We start from the raw sequence: 20,785 nt of genomic DNA, 5'->3' as shown, positions 1-20,785 counted from the left end.
TTTTTAAAAAGTACATCCTAAGCAGTTGTAGGGGTGGGAAAATTTTCCATTCTACCCTTCTAGATTCTTTGGCTGATCTAATAATCACATTGATATAAAACAGATTAACAGAAGAAACACAAAAGTTTCCTCACATATATGCCTTCTGTATACATGGGAGAAACTCAGGAAAATAGGGTAACTCTACTCCAGAATGGCAGAAGCCGTCACCTTAATTACCATCTTCAGCTAAACACAAAAGAAGATGTTGAGGGTAGAAGGTCAGTTATGGGAGGTTACCTGAAAGAGCTCAGTAAACAAGGGTAAAGTTGATATGCAGATTTAAATTGTTGCCATCTGCATGATAAGTTTCTAGAGATAAGTTCATCTCCTTCTTTCTGGTGCAGCCAGAGAGACACCTTTACAAATGGAGATTTCCCTAGTACACGTAAATGACTCATACAAAGGGGTAACTTTTACCCAGTTTTCAAAACTTCTGTGTCTACAGTTTCTTAAAAATAATCAGCCTGAAATAATCCTATGCCAAAGAGACATATTTGGGGGTGGTAAATTCTGCTCCCCTACACAATCATAATCTTAAAATATTAGGTTTGGGATTCCCTAGTGGCGCAGTGGTTGAGAGTCCGCCTGCCGATGCAGGGGACACGGGTTCGTGCCGCGGTCCGGGAAGATCCCACATGCCGCAGAGCGGCTGGGCCCGTAAGCCATGGCCGCTGAGCCTGCGCGTCTGGAACCTGTGCTCCGCAATGGGAGAGGCCACAACAGTGAGAGGCCTGCGTACCGCAAAAAAAAAAAAAAAAAAAAAAATAGTAGGTTTGATGAACCAGTTGTGTTTTCTAAATAATTTATGTTAAATTAAGAGTCTTCTATATATACTCAATTCATACATTTAAAGTATAATTTAAAAAATTTATTTGTGGACCACCAAAGTTGTCTCATGTGTCATTTGCTACTCCTATTATACTTTCAACTGTACTAGATATAATAAACAGACATGGAAAATTTAGAACAATTAAAGAAGGACTTTAAGAAAAAATCTTTATACCCCATAAATTTAACCAATCAGGGGAATTCCCTGGTAGTCCAGGGGTTAAGACTCTGTGCTCTCACTGCCCAGAGCCCGGGATCAATCCCTGGTCAGGGAACTAAGATCCCACAAGCTGTGCATTGAGGCCAAAAATAAATAAATAAATAATAAAGTAAAATAGAATAGAATAGAATAGAATAAAATAAAATAAAGTTTAACCAATCATAATTATCAGTGTAATCTTGATCATGTTTATTCCCTTCTTGAGAAGGAAAAATGTTTTTCTCTGCCTTCTTAGATTTACTAATTGGCGACTTTCAAATTAAACTGAACAAAAAGCAAAACAAAATAAAAACCCCAAAAACAGTTTTTAACAGTAGAAAGAATAAAATATTTCATTAAGTATTTTAGAAAGAATAAAGTATGTGCGTATGAGCGCTAACAAAAGAAGTTGCTCCCTGAGCAGCTAGAGATGAGGTTTTATGTACCTCACTTCATGCGTGAGGAGGGAGAAAATACTTCTTTGGGAACAAGGAGCAGGTCTCTAGGGAGGGTAAACAGGAGACAAAGAAAGTTTGTGGTAATGTGTGTTTATGTAGATGTTAGTGTTTTTCTTCTTCTTTTTTTTTTTTTTTTTCTCCTTTTCTCATGGCTATAAAACTCTCCCAAGGAAGAGATTCATGGCAGCTTCTGCTTTTAATAAGATAAGGAAAACTCTGAAAAGGCTTCTTTTTGTGTATGTTCAATCTCTAATGTCTTTAATTTAAAATAATTTGTATATGAACTCTGAGGGTCTAGTGAATCCCCACACTTGGGAAATTTAAACTTTTTTCCCATGTTTTGACCACAGTCTGTCTTATAATGGATCTAAACGTCAAAGAATACTAGAGTTGTTCCCAAACTCAGGTTCTGCTGCTTGCCACTTGAAAGCTAATACTCAAGAGACAGTTGTTGGTTGAAAAGGAAAGGTTGCTTTATTCAGGAGGCTGGCAACCTGGAGAAGGTGGACTCGGGTCCAAGAACCAAATCTAAAGGTTCTGCTTGACCATGAAAGTCTTTAAAGGGGGAAAGGGGAAGTTAATCACATTAATCGTTTGGGGAGGGGGGAGTCAGAGTCTTTGTTATCTTCCACTGTGTTCAGACTTCCTTCTGATTGGTTGGTGGTGAGGTAACAGGGCAGTGTTTCAGGAATCTTATACTCACCCTGAAGTTACCATTCTCCACCTGGGTGGGGGCCTTAGTTCCTGCAGAAGAGCTCAAATATATGGTTACATATATTCCTTGAGCAGGAACCAGGGTCCTGCTTTATCACTGCAGGATTGTTTCTTTTTTCCTATATTTTTATTTATTCATCAAGCCAATTTTTACTGACTTTTTTTTCTTTTTTTAATTTTTGAATTTTATTTATTTTTTTATACAGGAGGTTCTTATTAGTCATCAATTTTATACACATCAGTGTATACATGTCAATCCCAATTGCCCAATTCATCACAACACCATCCCCACCCCCCCATAGCTTTCCCCCTTTGGTGTCCATACGTTTGTTCTCTACATCTGTGTCTCAACTTCTGCCCTGCAAACCAGTTCATCTGTACCATTTTTCTAGGTTCCACATACATGCGTTAATACACGATATTTGTTTTTCTCCTTCTGACTTACTTCACTCTGTATGACAGTCTCTAGATCTATCCACGTCTCAACAAATGACCCAATTTTGTTCCTTTTTATGGCTGAGTAACACTCCATTGTATGTATGTACCACATCTTCTTTATCCATTTGTCAGTTGATGGGCATTTAGGTTGCTTCCATGACCTGGCTATTGCAAATAGTGCTGCAATGAATGTTGGGGTGCGTGTGTCTTTTTGAATTGTGGTTTTCTTTGGGTATACGCCCAGTAGTGGGATTGCTGGATCATATGGTAATTCTCTTTTTAGTTTTTTAAGGAACCTCCATATTGTTCTCCATAGCGGCTGTATCAATTTACATTCCCACCAACAACGCAAGAGGGTTCCCTTTTCTCCACACCCTCACCAGCATTTGTTGTTTGTAGATTTTCTGATGAATCCCATTCTAACTGGTGTGAGGTGATACCTCATTGTAGTTTTGATTTGCATTTCTCTAATAATTAGTGATGTTGAGCAGCTTTTCACGTGATTCTTGGCCACCTGTATGTCTTCTTTGGAGAAATGTCTATTTAGGTCTTCTGTCCATTTTTGGATTGTGTTGTTTATTTTCTTCTTATTGAGCTGCATGAGCTGTTTATATATTTTGGAGATTAATCCTTTGTCCCTTGATTCGTTTGCAAATATTTTCTCCCATTCTGAGGATTGTCTTTTTGTCTTGCTTATGGTTTCCTTTGCTGTGGAAAAGCTTTTAATTTTCAGTGGGTTCCATTTGTTTATTTTTGTTTTTATTTCCATTACTCTAGGAGGTGAATCAAAAAAGATCTTGCTGTGATTTATGTCAAAGAGTGTTCTTCCTGTTTTCCTCTAAGAGTTTTATAGTGTCTGGCCTTACATTTAAGTCTTGAATCCATTTTGAGTTTATTTTTGTGTATGGTGTTAAGGAGTGTTCTAATTTCATTCTTTCACATGTAGATGTCCAGTTTTCCCAGCACCACTAATTGAAGACACTCTCTATTCTCCATTATATATCCTTGCATCCTTTGTCATAGATTAGTTGACCGTAAGTGCGTGGGTTTACCTATGGGCTTTCTTTCTTGTCCCATTGATCTATGTTTCTGTTTTTGTGCCAGTACCATATTGTCTTGATTACTGTAGCTTTGTAGTATAGTCTGTAGTCAGGGAGTCTGATTCCTCCAGCTCCGTTTTTTTCCCTCAAGACTGCTTTGGCTATTCGGGGTTTTTTGTGTCTCCATACAAAGTTTAAGATTTTTTTCTTTTAGTTACGTAAAAAATGCCATTGGTAATTTGATAGGGATTGCATTGAATCTGTAGATTGCTTTGGGTAGTTTAGTCATTTTCACAATATTGATTCTTCCAATCCAAGAATGTGGTATATTTCTCTACATCTGTTGGTATCATCTTTAATTTCTTTCATCAGTGTCTTATAGTTTTCTGCATACAGGTCTTTTTGTCTCCCTAGGTAGGTTTATTCCTAGGTATTTTATTCTTTTTCTTGCAATGGTAAATGGGAGTGTTTCTTAAATTTCTCTTTCAGATTTTTCATCATAAGTGTATAGGAATGCAAGAGATTTCTGTGCATCAATTTTGTATCTTGCGACTTTACCAAATTCATTGATTATCTCTACTAGTTTTCTGGTGGCATCTTTAGGATTTTCTATGGATAGTACCATGTCATCAGCAAACAGTGACAGTTTTACTTCTTCTTTTCCAATTTGTATTCCTTTTATTTCTTTTTCTTCTCTGATTGCCGAGGCTAGGGCTTCCAAATCTATGTTGAATAATAGTGGTGAGAGTGAACATTGTTGTCTTGTTCCTGATCTTAGAGGAAATGGTTTCAGTTTTTCACCATTGAGAATGATGTTTGCTGTTGGTTTGTCGTATATGTCCTTTATTATGTTGAGGTAGGTTCCCTCTATGCCCACTTTCTGGAGATTTTTTATCATAAATGGGTGTTGAATTTTGGCAAAAGCTTTTTCTGCATCTATTGAAATGATTGTATGGTTTTTCTTCTTCAGTTTGTTAATATGGTGTATCACATTGATTTGTGTATATTGAAGAATCCTCGCATCCCTGGGATAAATCCCACTTGATCATGGTGTATGATCCTTTTAATATGTGGTTGGATTCTGTTTGCTAGTATTTTGTTGAGGATTTTTGCATCTATATTCATCAGTGATATTGGTCTGTAATTTTCTGTTTTTGTAGTATCTTTTTCTGGGTTTGGTATCAGGGTGATGGTAGCCTCATAGAATGAGTTTGGGAGTGTTCCTTCCTCTGCAGTTTTTTGGAAGAGTTTGAGAAGGATGGGTGTTAGCTTTTCTCTAAGTGTTTGATAGAATTCACCTGTGAAGCCATCTGGTCCTGGGCTTTGGTTTGTTGGAAGATTTTTAATCACAGTTTCAATTTCAGTGCTTGTGATTGGTCTGTTCATATTTTCTATTTCTTCCTGGTTCAGTCTTGGAAGGTTATCCCTTTCTCAGAATTTGTCCATTTCTTCCAGGTTGCCCATTTTATTGGCATAGAGTTACTTGTAGTAGTCTCTTAGCATGCTTTGTATTTCTGCGGTGTCTGTTGTAACTTCTCCTTTTTCATTTCTAATTTTATTGATTTGAGTCCCCTCCCTCTTTTTCTTGATGAGTCTGGCTAATGGTTTATCAGTTTTGTTTATCTTCTCAAAGAACCAGCTTTTAGTTTTATTGATCTTTGCTATTGGTTTCTTTGTTTCTATTTCATATATTTCTGCTCTGATCTTTATGATTTCTTTCCTTCTGCTAACTTTGGGTTTTGTTTGTTCTTCTTTCTCTAGTTCCTTTAGGTGTAAGGTTAGATTGATTTTTTGAGATTTTTCTTGTTTCTTGAGATAGACTTGTATAGCTATAAACTTCCTTCTTAGAACTGCTTTTGCTGCATCCAATAGGCTTTGGATCATCATGTTTTCATTGTCATTTGTCTCTAGGTATTTTTTGATTTCCTCTTTGATTTCTTCAGTGATCTCTTGGTTATTTAGTAACGTATTGTTTAGCCTCCATGTGTTTGCGTTTTTTATGTTTTTTTCCCTGTAATTCATTTCTAATCTCATAGTGTCGGGGTCAGAAAAGATGCTTGATATGCATTTATTTATGATATGAATTTATTTTCTTAAACTTACTGAGGCTTGATTTGTGACCCAAGATGTGATCTATCCTGGAGAATGTTCTGTGTGCACTTGAGAAGAAAGTGTAATCTGCTGTTTTTGGATGGAATGTCCTATAAATATCAATTAAATCTATCTGGTCTATTTTGTCAATTAAAGCTTCTGTTTCCTTATTTATTTTCATTTGGATGATCTGTCCATTGTTATAAGTGAGGTGTTAAAGTTCCCCACTATTATTGTGTTACTGTCGATTTCCTCTTTTACAGCTGTTAGCAGTTGCCTTATGTATTGAGGTGCTCCTTTGTTGGGTGCATATATATTTATAGTTGTAATCTTCTTCTTGGATTGATCCCTTGATCATTACCTAGTGTCCTTCCTTGTCTCTCGTAACATTCTTTATTTTAAAATCTATTTTATCTGATATGAGTATTGCTACTCCAGCTTTCATTTGATTTCCATTTGCATGGAATATCTTTTTCCATCCCCTCACTTTCAGTCTGTATGGTCTCTTGTAGACAGCATATATATGGGTCTTGTTTTTGTCTCCATTCAGCAAGCCTGTGTCTTTCGGTTGGAGCATTTAACCCATCACGTTTAAGGTAATTATCGATATGTATGTTCCTATGACCATTTTCTGAATTGTTTTGGGTTTGTTTTTGTAGGTCCTTTTCTTCTCTTGTGTTTTCCACTTAGAGAAGTTCCTTTAGCATTTTCTGTAGAGCTGGTTTGGTGGTGCTGAATTCTCTTAGCTTTTGCCTGTCTGTAAAGCTTTTGATTTCTCCATCGAATCTGAATGAGATCCTTGCTGGGTAGAGTAATCTTCGTTGTAGTTTCTTCCCTTTCATCACTTGAAGTATATCATGCCACTCCCTACTGGCTTGTAGAGTTTCTGCTGAGAAATCAGCTGTTAATCTTATGGGAGTTCCCTTGTATATTATTTGTCGTTTTTCTTTGTATTGCTGCTTTCAATAATTTTTCTTTGTCTTTAATTTTTGCCAATTTGATTATTACGTGTCTTGGCATGTTTCTCCTTGGGTTTATCCTGAATGGGACTCACTGTGCTTCCTCGACTTGGGTGGGTGTTTCCTTTCCCATGTTAGGGAACTTTTCGACTATAACCTCTTCCAATATATTCTCAGGTCCTTTCTCTCTCTCTTCTCCTTCTGGGACCCCTATAATGCGAATGTTGTTGCATTTAATGTTGTTCCAGAGGTTTCTTAGGCTGTCTTCATTTCTTTTCATTCTTTTTCTTTATTCTGTTCCACAGCAGTGAATTCCACCGTTCTGTCTTCCAGATCAGTTATCTGTTCTTCTGCCTCAGTTATTGTGCTCTTGATTCCTTCTAGTGTATTTTTCATTTCAGTTATTGTGTTGTTCATCTCAGTTTGTCCTTTAATTGTTCTAGACCTTTGTTAAACATTTCTTGCATCTTCTCGATCTCTGCCTCCATTGTTTTTCCAAGGTCCTTGATCATCTTCACTATCATTATTCTGAATTCTCTTTCTGGGAGGTTGCCTATCTCCACTTCATTTAGTTGTTTTTCTGGGTTTTATCTTGTTCCTTCATCTGGTACATAGCCCTCTGCCTTTTCATCTTGTCTATCTTTCTGTGAATGTGGTTAGTTTTCCACAGGCTGCAGGATTGTAGTTCTTGCTTCTGCTCACAGGATTGTGTCTTGATTGCTCCTCCTTTGTTTCTGCATTCCCTCACTTTCCTGGTTAGCAACTGTTTAAATCTTCCCTTTGGAACTAAGTGAAGGTCAAGGACACTGGATGAAACCTACAAACAAGAAATGTGGAACACGGAAAGGATTTGTACCTAGGAGGGCCCTATAGGGTCCTGCTTGGTTTCAGAGTCACATAGTTATTGCATTACAGGAAGGTTGCACTTGCAAAATTCCATCAATAGAGATTTTTGGTTTCTGAGATCTTGCCTTAGAACACTTCTTTACAACCAGTAAAAATAGAAAAAGAAAACAAAACAAAAAAGCAGGAAAAAATAAAAAGCTGTTCTCTGTTGGCAATATTGTGGCTAGTGGATAAGAGAAAAAGTGGGAACATAATTCCCTTTACTGTTACAAGGACACTCCTCTCAGAAATTGTAGCTTTTTAGAGTCCCAAAGTATGAAGAAATAAAACAATTCTCATTTAGAAACTTGGAGACAAGTTATTTTAGTGATGCCAGCAGGCTACATGGAGACAAGGAAGGCTCTCAAAATACTTCATCATAGGCAATCTTATGTGAGACAAACAAAAGCATTTCTCCAATAAGAATATAGCAGATCTGGTGGGTTTTCTTTCTTTTATTTACCCCCTTCATTTTTTTTTCTTTCTTTTTTTTTTTTTCCAAATAACCAATATTTATCTCATAGACTTAAATTTCTTGAAGCATTATCAAAAAAAAAAAAATGCTGGGGTAGGGGAAGGAGTGAAGGAATCAAGAGTCATCTTTGTTTGTTAACTGGCCTTCTCAAAGAAAAGTAAACATTCCTGTATCCTCATGATGGGAGATAGTTTCACAACTTGGAGAAAGCCTTCAATGGAAGTTAGGCTACTACCCTCCCACAGGCACTGGGAGATAGAAGCTCTATCTTCCTTTATTAATTATTACATTTCAATAGGATGATTCCTAGGTCCTGGAGAAAGAGTCGTGGGTTATAAAACTGGCAAAAGTTTGAGCTGGTAGAAGGTTGACATCTCAGAGCTGTGGAGAAAGTATTTACAATTGGAAATTTTCTAAAGTAAATGCTCTGAGAAAAGTGAGGTCAGATGCCTACACTCTGGACGAAACCTGTCTACAGTTTAGCCAAGCTAGAGGGATCATTGCATCCATCTTGTGTTCTTTTCCTTTTTTCCTCTCTCACAGGACCGTGCACAAAACCTGAATGAACGGCGAACCACTACCACCACCCTCACAGTGGATGTTCTAGATGGAGATGACCTGGGTCCAATGTTTCTTCCTTGTGTCCTTGTGCCAAACACTCGTGATTGTCGCCCACTCACCTATCAAGCTGCCATACCTGAGTTGATGACTCCGGTAAGCATACTCCCATCTTTTCTTCTTCACTTCCACCTCTCTCACCCCAGTGTGATCCTGTTCAAGTATTTTGAACACATATTCAGTGAAAATAGGAAACTTCACTAGATTGGTATTGAAAAATATTTATGTTCAAAACCATTTTGAGACAGTATGGGTAAACTTTTGGTCATAATGCATAATTACATCATTTACAAAGTAGAAAGTATGTCATGAAGCAACAGCCCATTTGACTCTGATTATTTTATTTTTTTTCTGTGTGTAAAGCATAACAAATTTCAGTTACCAACATATACTGGGAAACCCCAAGAAATGACTCCAGCATTTCCTTAAATTCACATGTAAACATGCAGCCCTAAGTCAGAGGACACACAAGTCAACAGGATACTCTCTTGTCTCTTAGAGCCCTGAAATATTATTGGAGATTATGCTTGGCTGTTTGAAGGTGGGAGCTAATGAATCCTGAATTCAAATATTCAATATTTATTAGTTAAAGATGTATTTTAAAGAAACAAAAAGTTAAAGCATGAGTACCTATTTTCTACACTCAATTCTGCATTTGTTTTTTATAATTCTAATAAATCTTAACTTGCTGTCAGCCTGGAATTCATACCTTAGACCTGCCTGGATGATAAATATACATACCTAAGAATAAAACTTATAAGGCTAACAGATATCCTGCTTAGGCTAAAATATCAATTTCTCCCTTAAAAGTAAGAAAAAAAAAAGAAAAAAATGAATTCTCTTTTAGAGCAGTCAAATTCCTAGGAGTGAACTATTTGATTAACGTCTTTGCTGTTCCTCTGGAAAGCATTCAGCCTTCTGGGTTAGTAACATGGCTGATGCTGTCAGAATTTGTTGCAAGGTATTTGAATTTTTTTCTCAAACATTTGAGAACTGTGGTTTGGGGGTCCTCTATTTGAAATATTTAAAAGAATAGAACAGAAATCCCTTCTCCTAAGTGTAAATTACACTGCATTCCAGTCACTTCAAAGAATTCTTATACTATATTTTACCAATTACTTTATCCAGTATTTTACCTGCTAGCTTTACTGACATAACAGTAGCTCTTAAATGGTTGAAAATCACTTTTGTGTCTGTTGGCATAAATGATTACTGGTCGAATTGGCTTGCATGAAAAAAATAAGCCGGGAAAAAAAGAATAAATGTTGTGATGTGCATTGAGTGAAGAAAATAATATAAATTTTCAGATAAATGGAGTAATTTTGCAGACAGAAAAGCTAATGTAGAGATTGTCTAGACAAACATTCATAGGTTACCTAAAGTTATATGTCATGATATTATTTTTGTTGAATATGAGTGAGAAGCCTTAATGATATGAACATTGAACTTTTCTTTGAAAGGCTTAGTTGAAATCATGACAAAAAATATTTTTAGTATTAATTTATTTTTGAGTTAATTTATGTAGCTGGTGTACCAGAGAGATCCCAAGAGAAGGGGAATGCTGATATAATAAGACTAAAATCAGTGAACCAGTATGATGAATGTTTAACAGTACTTGACGTACTGAGAGAAGTAAATAAAGACAGAGGTTACTGCTTGAGAAGCAAAGTGTATTGACTTTATAAAGGATCTTTGAGTATCCCTTCCTCTCTGCTCCAGATTACAGACTAAGCATCTCTCTCATTCCTATACAGTTTCATGCTAGAGACAAAGTCATGCTCCAGATTTGGGGTAAATGACAATAATGACTAATGGTTATATAGATTGTTCGGTTTGTCATGAACTGTGTTAAATTCTACAAAAATACTGACTTAAATCCTTGTGGATAATTACCACTATTATGGTTTTTTATAGATGAGATCTCTGGGGTACAGAGTTTAAGTAACTTAACCTTATAGCCAATAAGTAAAAAGAGTTTTCTTTTAAAATCATGTATCTTAAATTAAATGGTATGCTATAAATTCCAGAATGATCAAACTGGAATGCTTCGTCATCATTTTTAAACATATCAACCCATTCTTTAACATTCTGTGAAACAAAAAGAATTTTAGTTTTACAGATTTAAATACTTATGGCAAGTATTTATTTGTTAAGCATTATATTTTTATTGCCATGTAGAAAAAAATTAAATATGTTTACTTACAAAATTAGGCAATTGTTCTGATTATCAATCACTGCATAACACACCACCAAAACTTAGTGGCTTCAAATTACAATCTTTAAATTTGTTCATAAAACTGCACTTTTGGCAGACTTGAGGGAACACCTCATCCCTACTCTACAGCATCTGCTAGGGCATGTTGACTAAGGGCTGGGGGGCACTTTGACTAAGGGCTGGGTACCACTTTCCGAATGGTAAACTTAGCAAGTTGATTCCGGCTGTTGGTTCCAGCTTAGTGAGGGCTGTGAGCTGGAGGCTTCATTTCTACTCCATGTAGGTCTTTCCTGGGCTATTTGAGCTTCCTCACATCAAAGCATTGGGTTCTAAAAGCAAGCTTTCCCAAAGAATTGGACAGAACTTTTATGAACTAGCCTTGTAATTTTCAGTGTCACTTCAGTGTCACTATAGTCATACCTCTGCCAGATTCAAGGAGTAGAAGTATATACCATCTCCTGAAGGGAGGAGTGTAGGAGCCACATTGTACGAAGAACATAAGGGGAAGGAAGTTTTATTTTGTGGCCATCATAGGAAAACGAAATCAGCTGTAGTAATGGCATCAGGTTTCCATGTGCTCTTTTACATGCCATTTCAGATCCCCTCTGGATCACTAGGGTTAAGAAGTGTAGCTAGTTTTTAAGTTTCACATTCAAATTGCTGTGTTTATGTCTGTCTTTTTTTAAATTTTCTTTTTTTTTCTATTTTCCTTTGCTATTTCCATACTTTGCTAAAATTTCTGGAAATTTCAATAAATAAGATCTTGTATTCAGAGCAAGAGAGCTAACCATTTATGTCAGCTAAACAGGATATGGTGACTCTAATTACATACTTGCTGATCCTTTCCTGACTAATTCTTCAAAATTTTGAGAGCTTTGACACCTGCTCACCTTCTGGGTTGATGTGAAATTTTCTACCAATTACCTCAGTGATATTCTTGACTTGAGGTACCATCCTTAGTTCTACCACAATGCGTGCAGAATTTATCAGCTCAGAAAATCTTTAAAAGGTAGCCTAGTACGGTGTTTAACCCATGAACCAAGATATAATAAAAATAATATAATATAAATCTGATATAAATCTGGTGTCTCAGGGGCACTAAAGTAAATTGTAGCCCTGTGTTAATTATTGTGTATTTATTAATTTGGTAAATAGCCACTGGACCCTAGTATATGTTGAACTCTATGTTAATAGAGGAGACTTGTCAACCTGGATAAGATAAAATTCTTCTGATATATTGTGTAAATTTATTCTCACTTTCTGACTCTCTTAAAGGTGTTATGCCTATCTAGTTGAAGATTTCTAGTATTATAGAAAACTTCTGTAGAATTTGGAGAGTATAGGGTCCATGGTTCTATTTTCTTGATTTCCTATTAAAGGCAAAGACAGTAAATACTTATGTATTTTTTTCAGTGTTGAACAGTTGCATACTGTTTGGCTAGTTGGATTTACTGCTGAGTAAATTGTCCCTGGTTAGAAACACCATAGTATTAATATGATAATATTTACATATTAGCTATGCGTTTACTATATATACATTTTCCTATATTTATTGTGCCGTGCAGTTTTCAGTATTTTGGCATTAGTTGCTTACCAGACATGGCCATCTAGTAGCTAGAATCCATGCTCTAATGAATTCTTCCCCAACCCTGTTTAAAGCCTTGGGTTAGTTCCCAAGACTATCTTGCCACAGATGCCTCCACTATAATCTTTGTCATAAAGAGCTCTAGTTTTCAGGTAGCTATCAAAGAGAGTTCTTCTGCTTTATTTATGCTGCTCTCTCCTTCCAGGGAAACTTTCTCAATTATTACAAGAGTGGTGATGATTTCCAGTGATGTATGACATTTATAATTTCCTCTTGGCTCATACTCATTAAATGTGTTACAATCTGGGAACTCTCTCCTCTCTTGTCTTTTATGAAACTACTGGTTCTTTTCCTCCCCTTGATGGCCCTGTGTTTCTCCTCTTAAATCTTTGATGGCCTTTTATTATTTCTTTTTTTTTTTGGTAAAGGGTATCTCCGTTCTTGGATTGATTGATTGATTGATTCTTATTCTTAAATCTTAGGGAGTTTCCAGACTTCTATCTTTTGAAGCTTTTTTTTTTCCTTTTCACTATATTTTTCACCAAGATTCATCAAACCTACATAATGTGTTCCTTTTTCACCAAATAAGGATGATCTGTGTGTTGTCGAAGTATTTTCTTACCTGAAATCTCTCCTGACTTCCAAGCTTACAATTCTCAATTTTTCTAGGTAGTTTTCTTATACTCCCCACAGACACCTCATTATCCTTTCTAATATATTCTGATGCATCCATGTCCATTCTCATGTTACCTTTGTTACCTTTGGGGTCTTGGTTGATTTGGACCTAGATTTCAATGACACCCCTCATCTCAAACTCAATCAATCTCCAAAGACATTCTCTGCATTATCTATGAAATGTTACTCAAATATGTTTGACGCCTATTTTCCTGCCCAAATACCTGCCTAGAGGCATACCCTCAACTCTGGACCCCTAGAATTGGAATACAATTCTGATCTGATCTTTCACTGTCTAATTAAAGTTCCAGTATTTCCCACCATATACCAGATAAGTTTCAAAACTTTGATCATATCATTTAGAGTGATTTTATATCTGACCATTTTTCAGTCTCATCTCTTTTAACTTGCATAAAGCAACTTCTCTAGCAACAGAGCTTTGCACATGTACCTGGACTTCTCTGAGAATTACCCTCCCTTTTCTCCACTTTGTTTCATATATTAAGCTTATGGTTTTTATTCAAGCTTCATCTTGGTAATATGAAATGATAAGCCCTTAAAATTAAGTTTTTCTCTGTTATCTGCATGAATTTCTACTAAAAGCATTGAACTCCCTGTTGTATCGCAGTCATTTACCCATTTCTCTTTTGCTAGACTATTAGTTCTTTAATTTCCTACTTGTCATTATGTCTTCATGTATAACCCATTTGCTTCATGTAGTAAATGTCCAGAAACTATTGAATTGAATTAAATTGAATTGAATTAAAATTTCAAGAAATACATATTGTACACTGAGATACTACATATAAATATGATTAAGCATGGCTCATGCCTTCTCACAATGAGAGTTTATTTATCATAAACATGCATATGTAAAGAATATTATATATAATTATTTATTATAAGTATGTATTATCCAAATATGAGCCATGATATATATATATATATATATGCATATGTATATGTGTATACATATATATAAAACATTGTAACACACTTTTAGTGTTTTCCAATTAGATTTGCAAGGACTACCATACTTGGCATCTAGTCAAGAATAACCTTCAAATAGGAGTCTAATAGGTAGTCTGGATAAAGAAAGCATATTTCGCAATTACCATAGAGAGTCCCAGTTTATAATTGTTGTCCCAGCACATTGTTTGCAATGCCTCCTTCTCCTTTCAATAATGTTTCAAACATTAAATTATATCCTTCTTTAGTCGTTAGGCCAATTATTTTCAAAATGTGTCCTGCGGAGCTCTTTTTGGGCCAGCAAAGTGATAAATAAAGAAGGAAACAACTGGTAACTCTCAAACTGCCTATAACCTTTTAGTGAGAAGACTGTCAAAGTAGGTTGAAAGGAAAAATGATAAATAATATATCTAGAGTCAATATATTACATTTTATACCAATTTTTTTCCTGCCACAAACAGTCACACCTACAGGCGACCAGCAGCAAATGATCACAGAAACTTCAGAATTAAGTTGGGGAAACAAAAGCTAAACACCAAACAAATAAACAAAAACTGGAATTCAGCACATATTACCTACAATGTGAAATTGTATTACAGTAATTCTGAAATGGGTATGTGAAATTATCAGAGAAAAGGAATCATTCATTTTTTTTCTCCTTGGTCAAACTTTATGTCGAATAGACTCAACTATATTATATCTCCATTCATAGACAATGTGAAAATAATTTTAATTGTGGAACAATTGAACGATAAGAAATAATCGGAGGAATTGAGTTTATTAACATTAAAGGGACAAAGTCACAATTCTTCTCAGTAATAAGACAGAAGTCTAACTTTTCTTATTGAAGAGTTTGTTTAAAATATTCTTTTAAATTAGCATTGGAGGTATGTTTTCCTATGAAACACAGATAAAGAGAAAAGACACAAGGTCATTTGGCTTGGACTCGATGTTGATAACTTCATAAACATTTATTCTTGAACTCTCTGATGGCTTACTAAATTATGTAGGAACATTTTGCAAAGGTGTTTCTTATCACAATATAAGGGAGTTTATAAGAACTCAGAGTCCAGGCTGAAACCTGTGTGATGTTGGGAATGTTGCTTAATGTCTCTAAACCTCAGTTTAGGTTTGTCATCTGTGAAATGGGGATAATGCAATCTAATATATGGGAATTTTGTGAGTACTACAAAAGAAGATTCATGAAACATACTTAACTTGTTCCTAGCAAATACTAAGGATTTAACAATATTAGCTATTTCTATTATTATTATCATTTCCTGTGGAATTTCTTCATCTGGCTGGATATTTACTCAGAGACTCATGGGAGGAAGTAGCTAAGTCAAATTGGTTGTTAAATATCTAGCTATTTTTAATCAAAATTTCAGCTTTAAAAACTGAATTGTATATGTTGATAAGCCTAATTTATTCTGATTGTGCTATTCCTAATTCATTATGACTTTGTTTCTTTAAAAAAATGCAATACCTGGAATTCCCTGGAAGTCCAGTGGTTAGGACTCACTGCACGAGGCACAGGTTCAATCCCTGGTCGGAGAACTAAGACCACAAGCCGTTTGGTGCGGCCAGGAAAACAAAAACAAAACAAAAAAACCCCAAAAAATCCAATACCTTTATTAAGAAGAACCGTAGGGTCATTTAAAAAAAAAAAAACAGATTTAGTATACTCACGGCTTGAACCGAATTAATTATGCAATATATTATTGCTTTGGGAAGAGGGAGCAGCTGATGCAAAATGTGAGCCAAAAATATATCAATGAATCAAATTTTAAACGTCCACTGGGGAAGTAAGTGTCCTGCGCCCTTTCTCTCTTTTTTTTTGTAAATACAAAAACAATGATTTCAATAAAGTTTTTCAAATTGTCCCACAAAACCTCCAGTTCTACAGAGGAACCTCTGGGGCTTCTACTGCAGTTAAACTTAGAACTTCTGCTTTGTATAATATTTAAAATTCTGCTTTTTTCCCACTTGCTAATTTAGAAAAATTTTTGTAATTTAATTAAAAAAATGATTAGCTTCTAATTATAAATTAAACAGAAAAAATTTTAATTATGCACATTAAAAATTGGAAGCCTTCAATCCTCAGAGCCCAATCTCCAGGAGAACCATCAGATCTTAATTTGATGTATATCTTTCCAAATATCTGGATCCTGGGGAGCCTGAACCAAGGTGGTGGAGTAGAAGGACGTGCTCTCACTACCTCTTGTGAGAACACCAGAATCACAACTAGCTGCTGGACAATCATCGACAGGAGGACACTGGAACTCACCAAAAAAGATACCCCACATCCAAAGACAAAGAGAAGCCACAATGAGACGGTAGGAGGGGTGCAATCACAGCAAAATCAAATCCCGTAACTGCTGGGTGGGTGACTCACAGACTGGAGAACACTTATACCACAGAAGTCCGCCCACTGGAGTGAAGGTTCTGAGCCCCACGTCAGGCTTCCCAACCTGGGCGTCCGGCAACGGGAGGAGGAATTCCTAGAGAATCAGACTTTGAAGGCTATTGGGATTTGATTGCAGGATTTCGACAGGACTTGGGGAAACAGAGACTCCACTCTTGGAGGGCACACACAAAGTAGTGTGCGCATCGGGACCCAGGGGAAGGAGAAGTGAACCCAGGGGAGACTGAACCAGACCTACCTGCTAGTGTTGGAGGGTCTCCTGCAGAGGTGGGGGGTGGCTGTGGCTCACCGTGGGGACAAGGACACTGGAAGCAGAAGTTCTGGGAAGTACTCCTTGGCATGAGCCCTTCCAGAGTCCACCATTAGCCCCACGAGAGAGCCCAGGTAGGCTCCAGTGTTGGGTTGCCTCAGGCCAAACAACCAACAGGGAGGGAACCCAGCCCCACCCATCAGTAGTCAAGCAGATTAAAGTTTTACTGAGCTCTGCCCACCAGAGCAACACCCAGCTCTAACCACCACCAGTCCCTCCCATCAGGAAATCTGCACAAGCCTCTTAGATAGCCTCATCCACCAGAGGGCAGACAGCAGAGACAAGAAGAACTACAATCCTGCAGCCTGTGGAACAAAAACCGCATTCACAGAAAGATAGACAAGATGAAAAGGCAGAGGGCTATGTACCAGATGAAGCAACAAGATGAAACCCCAGAAAAACAACTAAATGAAGTGGAGATAGGCAACCTTCCAGAGAAAGAATTCAGAATAATGATAGTGAAGATGATCAAGGACCTTGGAAAAAGAATGGAGGCAGAGATCGAGAAGATGCAAGAAATGTTTAACAAAGACCTGGAAGAATTAAAGAACAAAGAAAACCCTATGGGATTTTGATTCATATGTCCAGGATGAGGCCTAATAATTTGTATTTTTTTCTTTAATACAGGAATTTTCAAAAATATACAAAAATAGTGAGAAGAGTGTCATGAACTCCCACAAACTCATTACTCAGTTATAAGTTCATGAGCATTCTCTTGGTTCAACTATATCTCCTCTCATCATTCTCTCCCACATTATTTGAAGCACATCTCAGATATCACATCATTTTATCTAAATATGTTAACAGGTATATCTTGAAATGATAGGTCATACCACAATACCATAAAAGAAATTAAAGTTAGGAATTTGTATTTTTTTATTTTTAATTTTTTTAATGCCATTTAAAGGTTTATTTTCCATTTACAGTTATTACAAAATATTGACTGTATTCCCCGTATTGTACAATACAACCTTAAGCCTATCTTGCACCCAGTAGGCCCACTCCTCTATCTTTGTATTGTCCCCCCAACCACTAGTTTGTTCTCTGTATCTGTGAGTCTGCTTCTTTCTTGTTCTATTCACTATTTTGTTGTATTTTTTTTTAGATTCCACGTATAAGTGATATCATACAATATTTGTCTTTTTCTGTCTGACTTATTTCACTTAGCATAATACCCTTAAGTCCACCCATATTGCTACAAATGGCAATATTCTGTTCTTTTTTGTGGCTGAGTAGTGTTCCATTGTATCCACATACACATCTTCTTTATCCATTCATCTGTTGATGGACACTTAAGTTGCTTCCATATCTTAGCATTGTAAATAATGCTACTATGAACATAGGGGTGCATTTATTTTTCAAATTAGTGTTTTTGGTTTTTTTCAGATATAAACCCAGGAGTGGAATTTCTGGGTTGTATGGTAGTTCTATTTTTAGTTTTATGAGAAACTTCCGTATTGTTAGTGGCTGCACCTATTTACATTCCCACCAACAGTGTATGAGGGTTCCCTTTTCTCCACATCCTTGCCAACATTTGTTATTTGTGTTCTTTTTTTTTTTTTTTTTTTTGCGGTACACGGGCCTCTCACTGTTGCCTCTCCCGTTGTGGAGCACAGGCTCCAGACGCACAGGCTCAGCAGCCATGGCTCACGGGCCTAGCCACTCCACAGCATGTGGGATCTTCCTGGACCGGGGCACGAACCCGTGTCCCCTGCATTAGCAGGTGGACTCTCAACCACTGTGCCACCAGGGAAGCCCTATTTGTCTTCTTTTTGATGATAGTTGTTCTGACAGATGTGAGGTGATATCTCACTGTGGTTTTGATTTGCATTCCTCTGATGATTAGCAAGCATCTTTTCATGTGCCTTTTGCCCATCTGCATTTCCTCTTTGGAAAAATGTCTATTCAGTTCTTCTACCCATTTTTTGGCTTGTTTTTGTTTTTGATATTGAATTGTATGAGCTGTTTATATATGTTGGATATGAATTCCTTATCGGTCATATCATTTGCAAATATTCTTTCCCATTCTATAGGTTGTCTCTTTGTTTTGTCAATAGTTTCCTTCACAGTGCAAAACCTTTTAAGTTTAGTTAGGTACCATTTGTTTATTTTGCTTTAATATTCTTTACTTTAGGGGATGGATCCCAAAAAATATTGTTGTGATTTACATCAAAGAGTGTCCTGCCTATGTTTTCTTCTAGCAGTTTTAAAGTATCCAGTCTTACATTTAGGTCTTTAATCCATTTTGAGTTTATTTTTTTGTATATGGTGTTAGAGAATGTTCTAAATTCATACTTTTACATGTAACTGTCTACTTTTCCCAGCACCATTTATTGAAGAGACTGTCTTTTCTCATTGTAATTCATGCCTCCTTTGTCATAGATTAATTGACCATAAGTTTATTTATTTCTGATTTATTTAAGACTATGTGGTTTAACACCTTTGCAAAACTGAATTATACTCTATTTTGGCTGACATGGGAATATGTTATTGCTTTTATTACCTTGACAACAGAATATTTTTGATGAGTTACTAGATAATTTATTTTTTTTAACACCTACAATATTACTTTAAATTAAGGGACTGATAGTTATCTGCAATTACATAATATTATGTTTTGGCATGGGCAAGAGTTACAGTTTAATTATAGAACACCATCTTTCCAGATTTATTAGTCTCTTTTATAGATAGTGGTACTAAAATTATCTTCCTTGTGTACAGTTATCTTGGTACTTGTTATAGCTAACTATGAGTTTAAAATACTACACTGAAGAATATTATAAAATAAATTGTAAAACAAAAGGTCAGCTTCTCCTAGAGGCAGATTCTGCTCCCATTGTGCACCCCGAAAACATTTAGTTATGAATTAATGTTGTTACTGATGACGTGGTTCATTCTTAGAGAATGCTTCAAAGATAATTTTATTTTAAAAGAGTGTTTTAAATGTTTAAGAAAGGATATTCATAGAATCAATGTTTATGTTTTCATTTAGTTAAGTTTTGCAAAAAATAGCATAAATTAAGTTTTGGAAGCAAAGAGAATCATTGCCTTATTTATAAACTGTTTCTGTCTTACTTTCATATATTTTTAGTCACAATTCGAGATTTTTTATTTTTTTAAAACTTTAACAAATTTATTTATTTATTTATTTTAAGAAAGACCTTGGTTTTTTTTAAATATAACTTAATTTTTTTTTTACAGCAGGTTCTTATTAGTTATCTACTTTATATATATTAGTGTATATATGTCAATCCCAATCTCCCAATTCATCCCACCACCACCCTCCACCCTGCTTTCCTCCCTTGCTGTGCATACATTTGTTCTCTACATCCATGTCTCTATTTCTACCTTGCAAACCAGTTCATCTGTACCACTTTTCTAGATTCCACATATATGCATTAATATACGATATTTGTTTTTCTCTTTCTGACTTACTTCACTCTGTATGACAGTCTCTAGGTCCATCCACGTTTCTACAAATGACCCAGTTTCGTTCCTTTTTATGGCTGAGTAATATTCCATTGTATATATGTACCACATCTTCTTTATCCATTCGTCTGTCGATGGAAATTTAGGTTGCTTTCATGACCTAGCTATTGTAAATAGTGTTGCAATGAACATTGGGGTGCATGTGTCTTTTTGAATTATGGTTTTCTCTGGGTATATGCTCAGTAGTGGGATTGCTGGGTCATATGGTAATTCTATTTTTAGTTTTTTAAGGAACATCCATACTATTCTCCATAGTGGCTGTATCAATTTACATTTCCACTAACAGTGCAAGACGGTTCCCCTTTTTCCACACCCTCCCCAGCATTTGTTGTTTGTAGATTATCTGATGATGCCCATTCTAATTGATATG

General features: G+C 36.0%; 1 protein-coding gene across 1 annotated transcript in view; it reads left to right on the top strand.

Annotated features, from left to right (window-relative positions):
- PCDH15 (protocadherin related 15) overlaps positions 1 to 20,785 on the top strand; it is an 807,822-nt gene that overhangs the window by 420,613 nt on the left and 366,424 nt on the right. Inside the window, exon 8 of the mRNA XM_060286024.1 lies at positions 8,673 to 8,843. Coding sequence (XP_060142007.1) covers positions 8,673 to 8,843 — 171 coding nt within the window. The remainder of the gene's footprint in view (positions 1 to 8,672; positions 8,844 to 20,785) is intronic.

This window comes from Globicephala melas, chromosome 16 (assembly GCF_963455315.2).
Source record: "Globicephala melas chromosome 16, mGloMel1.2, whole genome shotgun sequence".
Taxonomy (NCBI): Eukaryota; Metazoa; Chordata; class Mammalia; order Artiodactyla; family Delphinidae; genus Globicephala; species Globicephala melas.
The sequence above is the reverse complement of the archived record's forward strand: the minus strand, read 5'-3'. Positions and strand labels throughout refer to the sequence as shown.